Genomic DNA, 12,163 nt, shown 5'->3' on the forward strand with positions numbered 1-12,163 from the left:
CACTCTGGCCTGAGTGACAGAGCAAGACCCTGTCTCAAAATTAAAAAATAATAACCTTCAAAGACTTCATTCTAAGACCTGAGCTGGCACCATGGTATATACAAGAATACGTGGCATACACTTTTAAGAACAGATTAAGAAGCAATGCTGGTCTTCTTCAAGTGCCCATGTAGTAATTTGTGAACTTCACAAAGTGCATACTTCAGAGAGAAAACCAGGTGCAGTCGATTCATACAAAACTAGGTAGTCATCGTTAGTAAGAAACTAATGGGAAAAAATTTTAAACTGGAGACAAGTAGGCCCCTTAAAACAATTATGTTAAAGTCTTGTCTTATGGAAATTAAGTCTAATGAAAGTTAAATAGTTAAGGATTTAAAACTTAGCCAACAAATGGAAGTTGATTTAAGATCTGAGCAAATAATTCACACAGGATTAACACAATAACAACCTACAATATAAATTAGATACCAAAAGCATTGCTCTCTGAACTCATCTGAATTTGTAATCTGAATAGGGTACTATTTCCTAAATGTAAATTTTAAACAAAACAAAACCTGTTTAGGATATAGGCTATTCTTGGAGGACACCCTTGCTTAAGGCAGAAAACAGTCCTCTTAAAAATGTGTCATAATGGGCCGGGCACAGTGGCTCACGCCTCTAATCCCAGCCCCAGCACTTTGGGAGACCGAGGCAGGAGGATCACCTGAGGTCAGGAGTTTAAGACCAGACTGGTCAACATGGTGAAACCCCATTTCTAGTAAAAATACAAAAATATTAGCCAGGTATGGTGGCGCGTGCCTGTAATCCCAGCTACTTGGGAGGCTGAGGCAGGAGAATCACTTGAACCCAGGAGGCGGAGGTTGAAGTGAGCCGAGAGGGCCCCACTGCACTCCAACCTGGGCAACAGAGCAAGACGCCGTCTCAAAAAAAAATAAAAAAGTGTCATGATTCATTTTCAAAAGCATATTCTAAAACTATGGTTGTGTAATGAAACACAGAATAATCTGAGTGCTTAACAGCAAAAAAGGTAGGTAGAATTGGCTAACAAACAGGTTGAAAGGGGGCATGTCCCATGGGTAAGGTACAAAGGCAAATGAAAGTCTTATAGGTTTTCTTGGGATATGTTAAGGAGAATAAGTCAATAAAAACAAGAATGAATCATACTTTTAAAAAGCAAATAAGACCCAAACCAGTGGATGGAAAATGCTAAAAATACGTAAAATTGGATGTACTATACTACATTAGCAATCGCATTTTGAGCCTATGTATATTAATAAGACCTGAGAAAAAGAAACCTTAAGACCTAACATTCAGACATCAAGGAACACAAAACTGACTTTTCAATACAATGATCATCCTATTTTATAAGTTACCATACATCTTTATTGCAGGTTTAGCCAAAACATAATCGTGGCTTGATTTCATTATTAGATGCTATTTCACTGAACCTATATAATTTTTCAAAGTTGTATGCTGCCATCTGTTCTTGTCATTATCAATCTAAGAGCTTTTCCATGTATGTGAAGACGTAAGTGAAAAAAAAAAACCTAGCCTATTTACCAAAATCTTTATTTGCATAATATGAAAATTGTTTTTTTGAGATGAGACTTGTCAGAGGCAATATGCAAAGCACATTAAGGGCTTGAGGAAGTCAGACATTTATGGAAATATTTTCCTGCAGGAATTGGCTTTCTGTAACAGTTCTTAATCAAGGGTAACCCTAGGTGGGAGACAGAGTCAAGTGCTGATTGCTGTCCATGTACTTAAATCATTTGTTATGTACATCATCCACAGCATATAGTACATATCAGCAGACTACTTTTAAATTTTCAAAAGACTCTGATTTAAAAACATACTGATTGTGGTTTGACAAATATCAATCATATTGCAACTAATTTTTAGATTTATGTAAAAAAAATTTTACTCTAACAACATAATGCAATAACAATTAGGATAAAATTCTTAATTTTTTTTAAAAAACAGTCTTATTCAGATAAACTATACTTTGTGTTAAGTAGTCTATACCACAGTAATTTGAAAGAATTTGGATAAATGCTATGACCCTGGGTTATTTTTACAGAGAGAAGGGATGAGACCTCTCCTTTGTCAAAATTGGAATTAAGGGCTTCGTAAGTCAAAAAACTGCTCTTCTCTCTTACTCTCTCTCCTCACCCATTATAGGCATGCAATTATCAAAAGAACTGGTAGTGGTTTAAAACTGTGTTCCAGAAGGCCTAGAGGTGCCTTGTGAAACAGGGAGAAGGGTAAGGAGGTGGGCCCTCTCCACTCGAAGGAAGGAAAAAAAAAAACCAAAACTGGTTGAACTGTGTATTTTCCTCATAGGGTATGTTTATAGAAATCTCTCGACTTCTCCATATAATCATGTACTCCATATTTTTTAACATAATTCTTTGGACATTTGCTAGGAAAATGATGTTTATTCTTTTATTATTCCACTGATATTTATAATGGGAACTGCTGCAAAAGGAATGATAAAGGAGGACTACTGCTGAACATGTGATAAAACAAATTTGCATTAAAGTTAATTTAGAGTTAAAAGAGTAGCTACTGTTATAAACTTGTCATAAATGTTTTATGAAAGTCCTAATGACATATGCCACACTTCTAACTAATGTTTTTTAAATGCTATAAAACTAACCAGACTTCACAAAGTTAATTATTGGGAAGAATACTAAATAGTACACTGGCAATCTGGATTTTACTTCCAGTTCTTAAGAGGTATCAGAGTCTTATGAATGTCAATAGTTTACCTGACAGATGATATATGACACAGTATCTCCAGCTTTCACCTTTCTGCCTCCTTGAGAATTTATCCAGAGGGCAACATGTACATGAGGTAGGCTTTTTTTATCAGGGTAATCCTGGGGATCCTTTGTCAATGCCTAAAAGAGGGAACAAAAAAGTCCAAAGCCTTAAAGTAAAACCCTTCTCACACAGATATACACTAAAAACATCTTTGCTAGAATCATACTAGTCACATAAATACAAAAAATGACAGAAGCTGTATGTAGAAAATACTGCTACAGAATCTTTAAACATCCCATTTTCAAGGCTCCTCTCTCCTTTGTTCAAAAATTAACATAACCAGATGCAACCCCAACAAAAAAGAAATGTAAGTTAACGGGCCATGTTGCATGATACTTGGATATAGAAAGTTAAGACTATAAATTCAGTGTTATATGCAGCCTTAATGTTTGCAATTCTCTCACTAAGTTAACTGATTAGTTGGGACTGATGAATAACAGCTACTCTGACTTAATGATTGTTTCTCAAACGCTCCTCTGGCCTAAATAAATTCCAAAGGCACTAGAAATCACTGAATTCACTCATGCTGTCGATTAACATCTACAAAGGTAGAATGGGTTCGTAACAGAAAGTAAGTACCACGAGAACAGGAACAATGTCAGCCTGGCTCACAACTGTATGCACAGTGTTTCTAATGATGTTTGATGTACAGTAGCAGCCAAGTATTTGCTGAATAAATTATTTCACTCCATCTGTAATAATTCACGGAATAATCTGTTCAAGTATTATAAAGTACCACAGGATGAACAAGACACAGTCATCTGCTTTTAGTGGAAGACTCTACCCTCCACCTCCTCTCCAAAAAAAACCCATCTAAAATAAGCTATATGTGCCATAAAGGAGATGTGAATGAAGTGTGAATAGAACTTAGAAAGGTAAGAATGATTTCCACCTAAGAGCAGAAATCATGGAAGAAAAAAACTTAAGCTGGCACTCGAAGGAAAAACAAGATTTTAAGAAAAGGTAACAGGGACAAGAATATTCTAGGCAGAGAAACAAACAAAAAGGCAAAGGGTGAGAAAAAAATGCATTCTATTAGAATGGAACTCAATATGCATAAAGAAAAGGAGGGGGATACCTAACCATGGAAGGGGTGGTTTTCAAAAGACAGAGAAAGAATGGGGATCAAGGTACTGCTTGATGAGCTCACCTGTTCTCAAAATGTGGACTGCAGAGCCCTGGGGTTCCTGATATCCTTCCATGGAGTCCTAAAATCAAAACTATTTTCGGCAATGGTGGGCAAAATTGCTGGTGCCTTATAAACATGAATCAGGATGGTAACACCAAACTGTACTAAGAATCACTGTATTCTTCACCACCATGCATAGTTAAAAATATACTTTCACTTAAGAATGTCCTTGATAAAGTAGTAAGAATAATTTTTAAAGCTCTCAATAGCAAAGACTTGGAACCAAACCAAATGCCCATCAACAATAGACTGGATAAAGAAAATGTAGCACATATACACCATGGAATACTAAGCAGCCATAAAAAGGAGTGAGTTCATGTCCTTTGAAGGGACATGGATGAAGCTGGACATCCTCAGCAAACTAACACAGGAACAGAAAACCAACCACCACATGTTCCACTCATAAGTGGGAGTTGACAATGAGAACACATGGACTCAGGGAGAGAAACATCACACACTGGGGCCTGTTGGGAGGTGGAAGGAAAGGGGAGGGAGAGCATTAGGACAAACACCTAATGTATACAGGGCTTAAAACCTAGATGATGGATTGACAGGTGCAACAAACCACCACGGCACATGTATATCTATGTAACAAACCTGCACATTCAACACATGTATCCCAGAACTTAAAGTAAAAGAAAAAAGAAAAAGAAAAAAAAAAGCTCTCAACCCTTGAGTACAAGTCTACTATTTTGTGTGATAAAACAGAAAATACACGAGGCATATCTGAAAAACAAAGATTGCTTAAGGAAAAGCATTTGTGCAACTGTTTGAGTTGCAAGCTAAACTAGCTGTCTTTTTCACAGAATATAATTTTTACTTGGAAGAATTATGGGCAAACTACTGTTATTCTGACTTGGGTATCTGGCAGAAAATTTCTCAAAAAAGAAGTGAGCCTGCCACTTCAAGGCAAAAACAACCTGTCAAAGATAAAATTCAAGCTTTCAAGTGCAAATTAGAATTTTAGGAAACTTGTTTCTACTTCTGTGAGCCTGACAGCTTCCCAATGCTTAAAGATTTTTCCAATATAAGTAGGAATATTTTTAAATATAATTTTTGATAGTGTACATTGAATGTGTCTATTTTGGAGGATCTGTATAATTCAGGGAAGCAACATTTAACAAATGGTCAATTCATGCCACAAATGGGTTAAATACTCTTTCAAAGTACAACATAGACCAATAGATTTTAATATAAGAGAGCACAAAAAGTTCATTGATACAGTTTCAGATTCCACATTACAAACAAACTTTAAGAAAATACCATCTGCAGACTTCTGGTGTAGGATCAAAGAAGAATACCTACAACTATGAGAAAAAAATTACTAAACTACTTCTCCTTTTTCTAACTACATGTTTGGGTTAAACTGAATTTCTTCCTATACTTCATCCAAAACCACTTATCACAACAGATTGTATGCAGAAGCAGAAATGAAAACCCAGATGTCTTCTACTGAGCTGGACATTAAAAAGATGTGCAAAATTGTAAAATGATACCACTCCTCATGCTAAATTTTTCTATTTTAAAATATATAGTTATTTTTCATAGAAAGAAATGCTATTTTTTATAATTATATAAAGAGCTTAATGCTATTTTTAAGTAAATTAACAAATGCTTTTAAATTTCAAACATACTAAATATCAAGATAGACTACATCAACAAGAGCTCTTGGGGTCTTCAATTATTATTATTATTATTATTATTATTATTATTATTTTAAGACAGGGTTTCACCATGTTGGTCAGGCTGGTATTGAACTCCCGATCTCAGGTGATCCGCCCGCCTTGGCCTCCAAAGTGCTTGGATTATAGGCGTGAGCCACCATGCCCGGCCGGGGTCTTCAATTATTTTAAGAACATAAAGGTGTCCTAAGACCAAGAAATCTGAGAACTGATACAGAAGAATAAAGCAGGTCCTCAAACATGGCTGCACATACCCAAGTTATATAAACTTACTAAATTCTATACCCATTGTAGGAAAGTACCGAAGAAACTCTCCAAGTATTTGAATCTCCTCAAACTTGGAATATGTGAAGTTCTGATTGACTTGGACAAGCAACAGTATAGAAATCTTAACTGATTTAATGGCACTTAAGGAATCTGTTATCTTCTTCAATGGATTATTCTTCAGTGCAATGTTAAGAAATTCTAAATTTCAGCTGACATACTTTCCAATTATTAGATGGAGGCTATTTGGGGACTTTACAAGCTAGTTTTAGAAGGCTTCATTTAAAAAAAAAATGCTTCCTGGTGGTTTAGGCTCAAGTTAGCCAGAGCTATAAAAATCAGCTGTGAAGTATTTTATGTTACTTTGTGAAATATATTTAAGCTAAGATTGCAGTAGTTCAGCAAAATCACACATGCTGTTTTTCAGTTGCTTTTGGCAACAAGGGCTAAAATCTCTAAAGGTAAATCCCATCACTTCGTGCATGTCTCCACCCTAATCTAACCTGTCATTTTCAAGTCCTACCAGCATCACCTTAAAAAAAAAAATCTCGGCCGGGCGCGGTGGCTCACGCCTGTAATCCCAGCACTTTGGGAGGCAGAGGCGGGGGGATCACGAGGTCAAGAGATCGAGACCATCCTGGTCAACATGGCGAAACTCCGTCTCTACTAAAGTAATACAAAAAATTAGCTGGGCATGGTGGCGCATGCCTGTAATCCCAGCTACTCAGGAGGCTGAGGCAGGAGAATTGCCTGAACCCAGAAGGCGGAGGTTGCGGTGAGCCGAGATCACGCCATTGCACTCCAGCCTGGGTAACAAGAGCGAAACTGCGTCTCAAAAAGAAAAAAAAAAAAATCTCATCATGAGACCATGCATAACCAGTCACATACATAGACTCTGCCAGTCTACTCTCTTTTGGAAGCAGTAAAATGTAGAAACTGAACTGCTCAAAGTTTTAAATAGTGCAAGTGTTTAGACAAATGTTAAAGATTATCAGGATACATCACCTTTAACACATGAATAGCTTACTGTAAATAGATACAGAACTATAACTATAATAAAGATAGCCCTTTCATCAGAATTTACTGTACTTATATCAACTGCAGAAATTCTTCTTTACTAAATAAAAGAAAGAATATAGAACAGTTACCGACAACCAGCTCGGTCGGGAGACTCCCACCCAGGTGGGCTGAAGGTATTGAGAGGCAGATACCCAGATAGAACAACAGAGTGGATCTATCGGGGTACCAACAGCCTGAGAGCTGAGAGGCTGACAGCATTTCCAGGCTAAAGGCCCTGAGCAGATTCTCATCCACATATTTATTTGCTCTTTGACAGGTAATTCTTTATTAATACACAGGTGTTCTACATATACACATAACTCAAGAATATACCAAGTAGGTACCAAGAATATACCAAGTATATTAGCCTACCACTAATTACAAACTAAAAGGTATCCTCCACAAAGGAGCCATGGGGGCAGGGTAAACTTAATGTTTCTCAACAGACCGTAAATACTTTTTTTTTTTTTTTGAGATGGAGTCTCACTCTGTCGCCCAGGCTGGAGTACAGTGCTGCGATTTCTGCTCACTGCAACCTCCACCTCCCGGGTTCAAGCAATTCTCCTGCCTCAGCCTCCTGAGTAGCTGAGATTACAGGCACGCGCCACCATGCCCAGCTAATTTTTGCATTTTTTTAGTAGAGACAGGGTTTCTCTATGTTGGTCAGGCTAATCTCCAACTCCTAACCTCATGATCTGCCCACCTTGGCCTCCCAAAGTGCTGGGATTACAGTTGTGAGCCACCGTACCCGGCCAAGAGTAAATACTTTTAATAGACCACTAGCATCTTGAAAATATGGACCATGCATTCCTTATTCAACTTTATATCCCAGAATCAGCATTGTGTACATAAGAGGTACTCCATGTTTGCTGAATGGATGATTAAACAAGCAAATGAATTCTTTCAATGCTTAATGAACAACTACTATTTGCCACCAGCTATGCTAAGTGACATGGAGAATATAAAGGCAGTAAGTCACATTTTCAGTTCTGCCACAGAAAAATCTATTCACAGCCTCTATCATACTAGACACTAAGTATTAATTACTATTGCTATTGGTAATAATAACATGTCACTATAAGTTGATAATTATTGAAGCTGAGTGATGGATACATAGGGATTCATGATACCATGCTCTCTACTTTTACATAACTCTAGAAATTTCAATAATAAAAACTTGAAAGGATACAGACTATTCATCAGAACCCAGACACTGTCACTATATCTGTGACTCTAACTTTCTTTTTGCACACTAGTAATACTGTGTCATCATTCATACGAGGGGATCATAGTGTGGGTCCACTATCCTAAAAGAAATGTGCTCAGTGTTACTTTGCCAATTATGTAGTCATGCTGGGACTGAGACTCCCAAACTCATCCCTGGAAGCCCTTGTGATAGAAACCCAAGTTTCTAGAAAGGTAGACAGGATCAAGGATACAATATGCAGAACTGATGTAAAAACTGGCCAAAAGAAGACTTAAGTCATAACTCTTACTCATATAAATTTTTGAGAAAGAAAAAAATCTTTAAAAGAAAACTACTTTCCAGATGACACAGTGATTCTATGTCAATATGTGTAAACTTCATCACTTAAAGTGGAGAGTCAGTGCCAAGAAACACTGTCCCCTTCTAATGTACAAACCTATGTCTTCTTCTGTGATATTAAAGATGTCATAGTCAAGGTACAGAAAACAACTTACCTAAGAATAAACATAAATTGTAAGAAAACTTTTCTAGGAATCAAAGAAATGAAAATTCAATGCAATCGTGAAACACAGTTTCATATTCATGATGGTAGCAAAGTTTTATTTCAATATCATCACCACTACATGTAAAACTGTGGTGAAACTGGCATATTTTGCTATTATCAATTGGTATCATCCGTTCACAAAGCAATTTGGAAAAAGCCATACAGATATTCACATCTTTGGACTCAAATATTTTCCTTCAAGGAACCTAAAGTAAGAAAGTAATTCATCCAAATGCAAAAAGATAAATAAATAAAGATGTTCAATAGTAATTTATAATAGAAAATATTTAATAATCAACAAATTTAAATAAAGAGGTATCCATGAAACAGAAGATTCATACACTAATTTGATGATTTTTAAGGTAATATAAAAATGTAGGAAAATGTTAAATGAAAATATATTTCTAAATAACTTATTGTAATTGCTGCAATATAAAAATGTTTTCAAGAGTACAGAAACGTGCAAAAATGACAGGCATTACGTTAGCGCAGAGTATTATGAATGAGTCTTCATTCTAAAACTTCCATTTAGTGTCAGCATCAGATTATTTTTCATTAATTTTTGTATGCACTTTGACAACGAAATCTACCACAAAATGGGTAGTGTGGTATTTGCAAAATTAGCTTCTGAATATATAAAGGTACTCCTTTTAAATAGGAAAAAAAACTAACCTAACATTTTGTTTATTACACAGCACTCTGGAAACCAAGATTCTGTTTTTCAAATTAGGTAAGAAAAAATATTTCCCTATTTTCAACAACTAAGACTGTTTCTAAATAACTTTTGTCCCCAAAAGCCTTCCGATTACAGCACCTCTAAGGATCACCATCTGCAAAGTTAAACAAACACATGAATGCACACATGCACACAATAAGCCTACAGGCCTACACCCCAAACAACTATTACTTAAGGGACTGAAGAAGGTAGTGTTCTCCAGTCCCCAATAAGTAAACTACATCACTCCATAGGACCTCTGGAAACGAGTCTTCCAAGAATTAAAGTAAGGACTAGAGACAGAAGGTCTCTGGCAGACATGGCTGTACCTGTGGCTGGAAGAGGTATGCTAGTGCTCAATCTGTGAAATAGTTAAGCAGCTTTCATCACCAGCTAGAATTTATTTCAATTGCAAGGATGAGGTGGTTCTTCAACTATCTGAAAGAGGAGAAAAACACACAAGAGCAGCTGGGCTCAACAATAAATGCCACATTTACCTTGTTAATTTCAAACTGGCTCACTGGGACACTGCCATTTAGCACATTCTCTCCAATTTCTATTAGCCTCTTCTGAATGTTTTCTACTATAGTGTCGCGGCTTTGATCAGAAAGAATCTGGCCAATCACAAAGCTGAAAAAAAAAAGACAGCAGTTGATTTCTTAATATCATATTTTACTAGTAAAGAACAAGAAAGGAAGAGAAATGCCATTAGATTAACACGTGGCCAAGAGCTACACTAAGAGCTAATATGAGGGTTAATGTCGAAAAGGGAGTTACTATTTGCTTTTTAACACCAACTCTACTGAAAGTTTGCCAGCCTTGTAATGTCAAGTTTGACCCTAAACATACAGATCATTTTTATGTGGCAGCTAATATTTTACATAAAATGTGATGAAGAAAAGTATGTGTTCCATTACATTTTTATGCAATTACAAAATGCACAGTTATATTCTACCCATAAGTTAAAATTTTAGAAGACAAATATTTCACTTTCCTCACAAAGAACCAAGACATTACCTCTGATATCTAGACATCATCTCCACCTGAGACGAACAACCATGAGCTAGGTGAGTAGAAATATGAAGCCTTTTACATAAATTTTTTTTAAAAAACAAAGATTTCAAACTTTTCTTTCTTCACCTTCATTTTATTGCTCAGTTATTTCCCTTATGCTATTCCTTAAAAACCAGACCCAAAGGAAAAACTAAAAGGAAAGGAGTAAGAAAGCCAATATTTTATCCATTTCTGAGAAAATGCAGAGCGAGGTTTTGACAGCTGCATTATAATTTGTCAGAAAAAGAACCCTGACAAAAACATTTGTATAGCTTTAATTACTAATACATTTCTAACGCAGAGAAATTTACTTCTATTATGATGCATCTTTTCTTAGAAAACACAAAAGCTGAAGAGAACACGCTAATCCACAGTCTATACAAAGTACTTTTTTCTTTGGGTACATTTAGGGGCAATGAAGCATTTCAAACTACATTTCATAAAAGGCTCACAGTGACCCATACTCAGATGGTCAACTCTGCCTGATCAAGGGTAGTTTTGCAGCAGCAATAACTGCTTAATCTCCCAACTTGGCAGCAAGAGCGAGACTGGAAAACAAGTTTTTAAATGCTGATATTCAGAATATCAAAACTGATTTGGAAATTTAGCTTTAAAGAAAAACATTCTTCTACTTTCAGAATTAGTCATGGTCACAAAATAGGAGTATATGAAAGATGGTACATAAAACACCTAAAAATTCATTTTTTCAGACGGAGTCTCGCTGCTTCACCCAGGCTGGAGTGGAACGGTGCAATCTTGGCTCAATGCAACCTCCACCTCCCAGGTTCAAGTGATTCTCCTGCCTCAGATGCCCCAGTAGCTGGGATTACAGGCATGTGCCACCACATCCAGCGAATTTTTGTATTTTTAGTAGAGACAGCGTTTAACCATGTTGGCCAGGCTAGTCGCAAACTCCTGACCTCAAGTGATCCGTCTGCTTCAGCCTCCCAAAGTGCTGGGATTACAGGCATGAGCCACCACCACGCCCAGTCTAAAAATTCATTTTTAAACGGGTGCTTTATACATTAATATGATCCTTTAAAAAGCAAGTCTTATTATCACATTCTTCAGTCTCAGGTGCAAAGCTAGGAGGTCAGTCATGACATTTACTAATTCTGAGGTACACACAGGATTTGAAAACTAGCCCTTAAATTAACCTGGTATTAGTAAGAATCTTTTATATACAAATCATATGGGTGGGAACAAAGTCTCACTCCATGGTCCACTTTGAATCTCAGAACATTTTAAGCCATAAAATGAGAAAATCTTAACAATTATGTTCCTAAAGAAGATCTAGGAAGATTCAGAAGCACAAAACAAGGCACTTTCTAATAGCAACATTAAAGCAAAACAAACCAACATCAACGAAACCAACTCTGTAAGGATCTGAAGTGTGAAGGTTTACCCTTACCAGGAGTTAAAAACTCATGAAATGTATCTTATAGCAAGCATTTCTTACTGAGCAAATTTGGCTTTTTCTAAGTTTTAATCTACCTATAAAATTCCATTCCAGATAAGAATTATTAATAATTCTTAGTAAGGTTGATAATAATAAAAATAACAAAGTTGTGTTCTTGTGCTTGGCAGATTCACAAGCATTCTCTACATCATTCATACCTGAATT

At 36.3% G+C, this 12,163-nt stretch overlaps 1 protein-coding gene across 3 annotated transcripts in view; it reads right to left on the bottom strand.

The window, feature by feature from the left end:
* Positions 1 to 12,163, bottom strand: part of POLA1 (DNA polymerase alpha 1, catalytic subunit) — a 304,555-nt gene that overhangs the window by 177,955 nt on the left and 114,437 nt on the right. For all 3 annotated transcript variants that reach the window (XM_012448860.3, XM_012448859.3, XM_064364437.1), the window contains 2 exons: positions 9,984 to 10,116; positions 2,772 to 2,903 (listed from right to left, as the gene is read on the bottom strand). In XM_012448860.3, the coding sequence (XP_012304283.1) occupies positions 2,772 to 2,903; positions 9,984 to 10,116 (265 nt within the window). The remainder of the gene's footprint in view (positions 1 to 2,771; positions 2,904 to 9,983; positions 10,117 to 12,163) is intronic.

The sequence above is a fragment of the Aotus nancymaae genome, unplaced genomic scaffold, assembly GCF_030222135.1.
Source record: "Aotus nancymaae isolate 86718 unplaced genomic scaffold, 86718_ANA_hifiasm-v0.15.2.pri h1tg000058l, whole genome shotgun sequence".
Taxonomy (NCBI): domain Eukaryota; kingdom Metazoa; phylum Chordata; class Mammalia; order Primates; family Aotidae; genus Aotus; species Aotus nancymaae.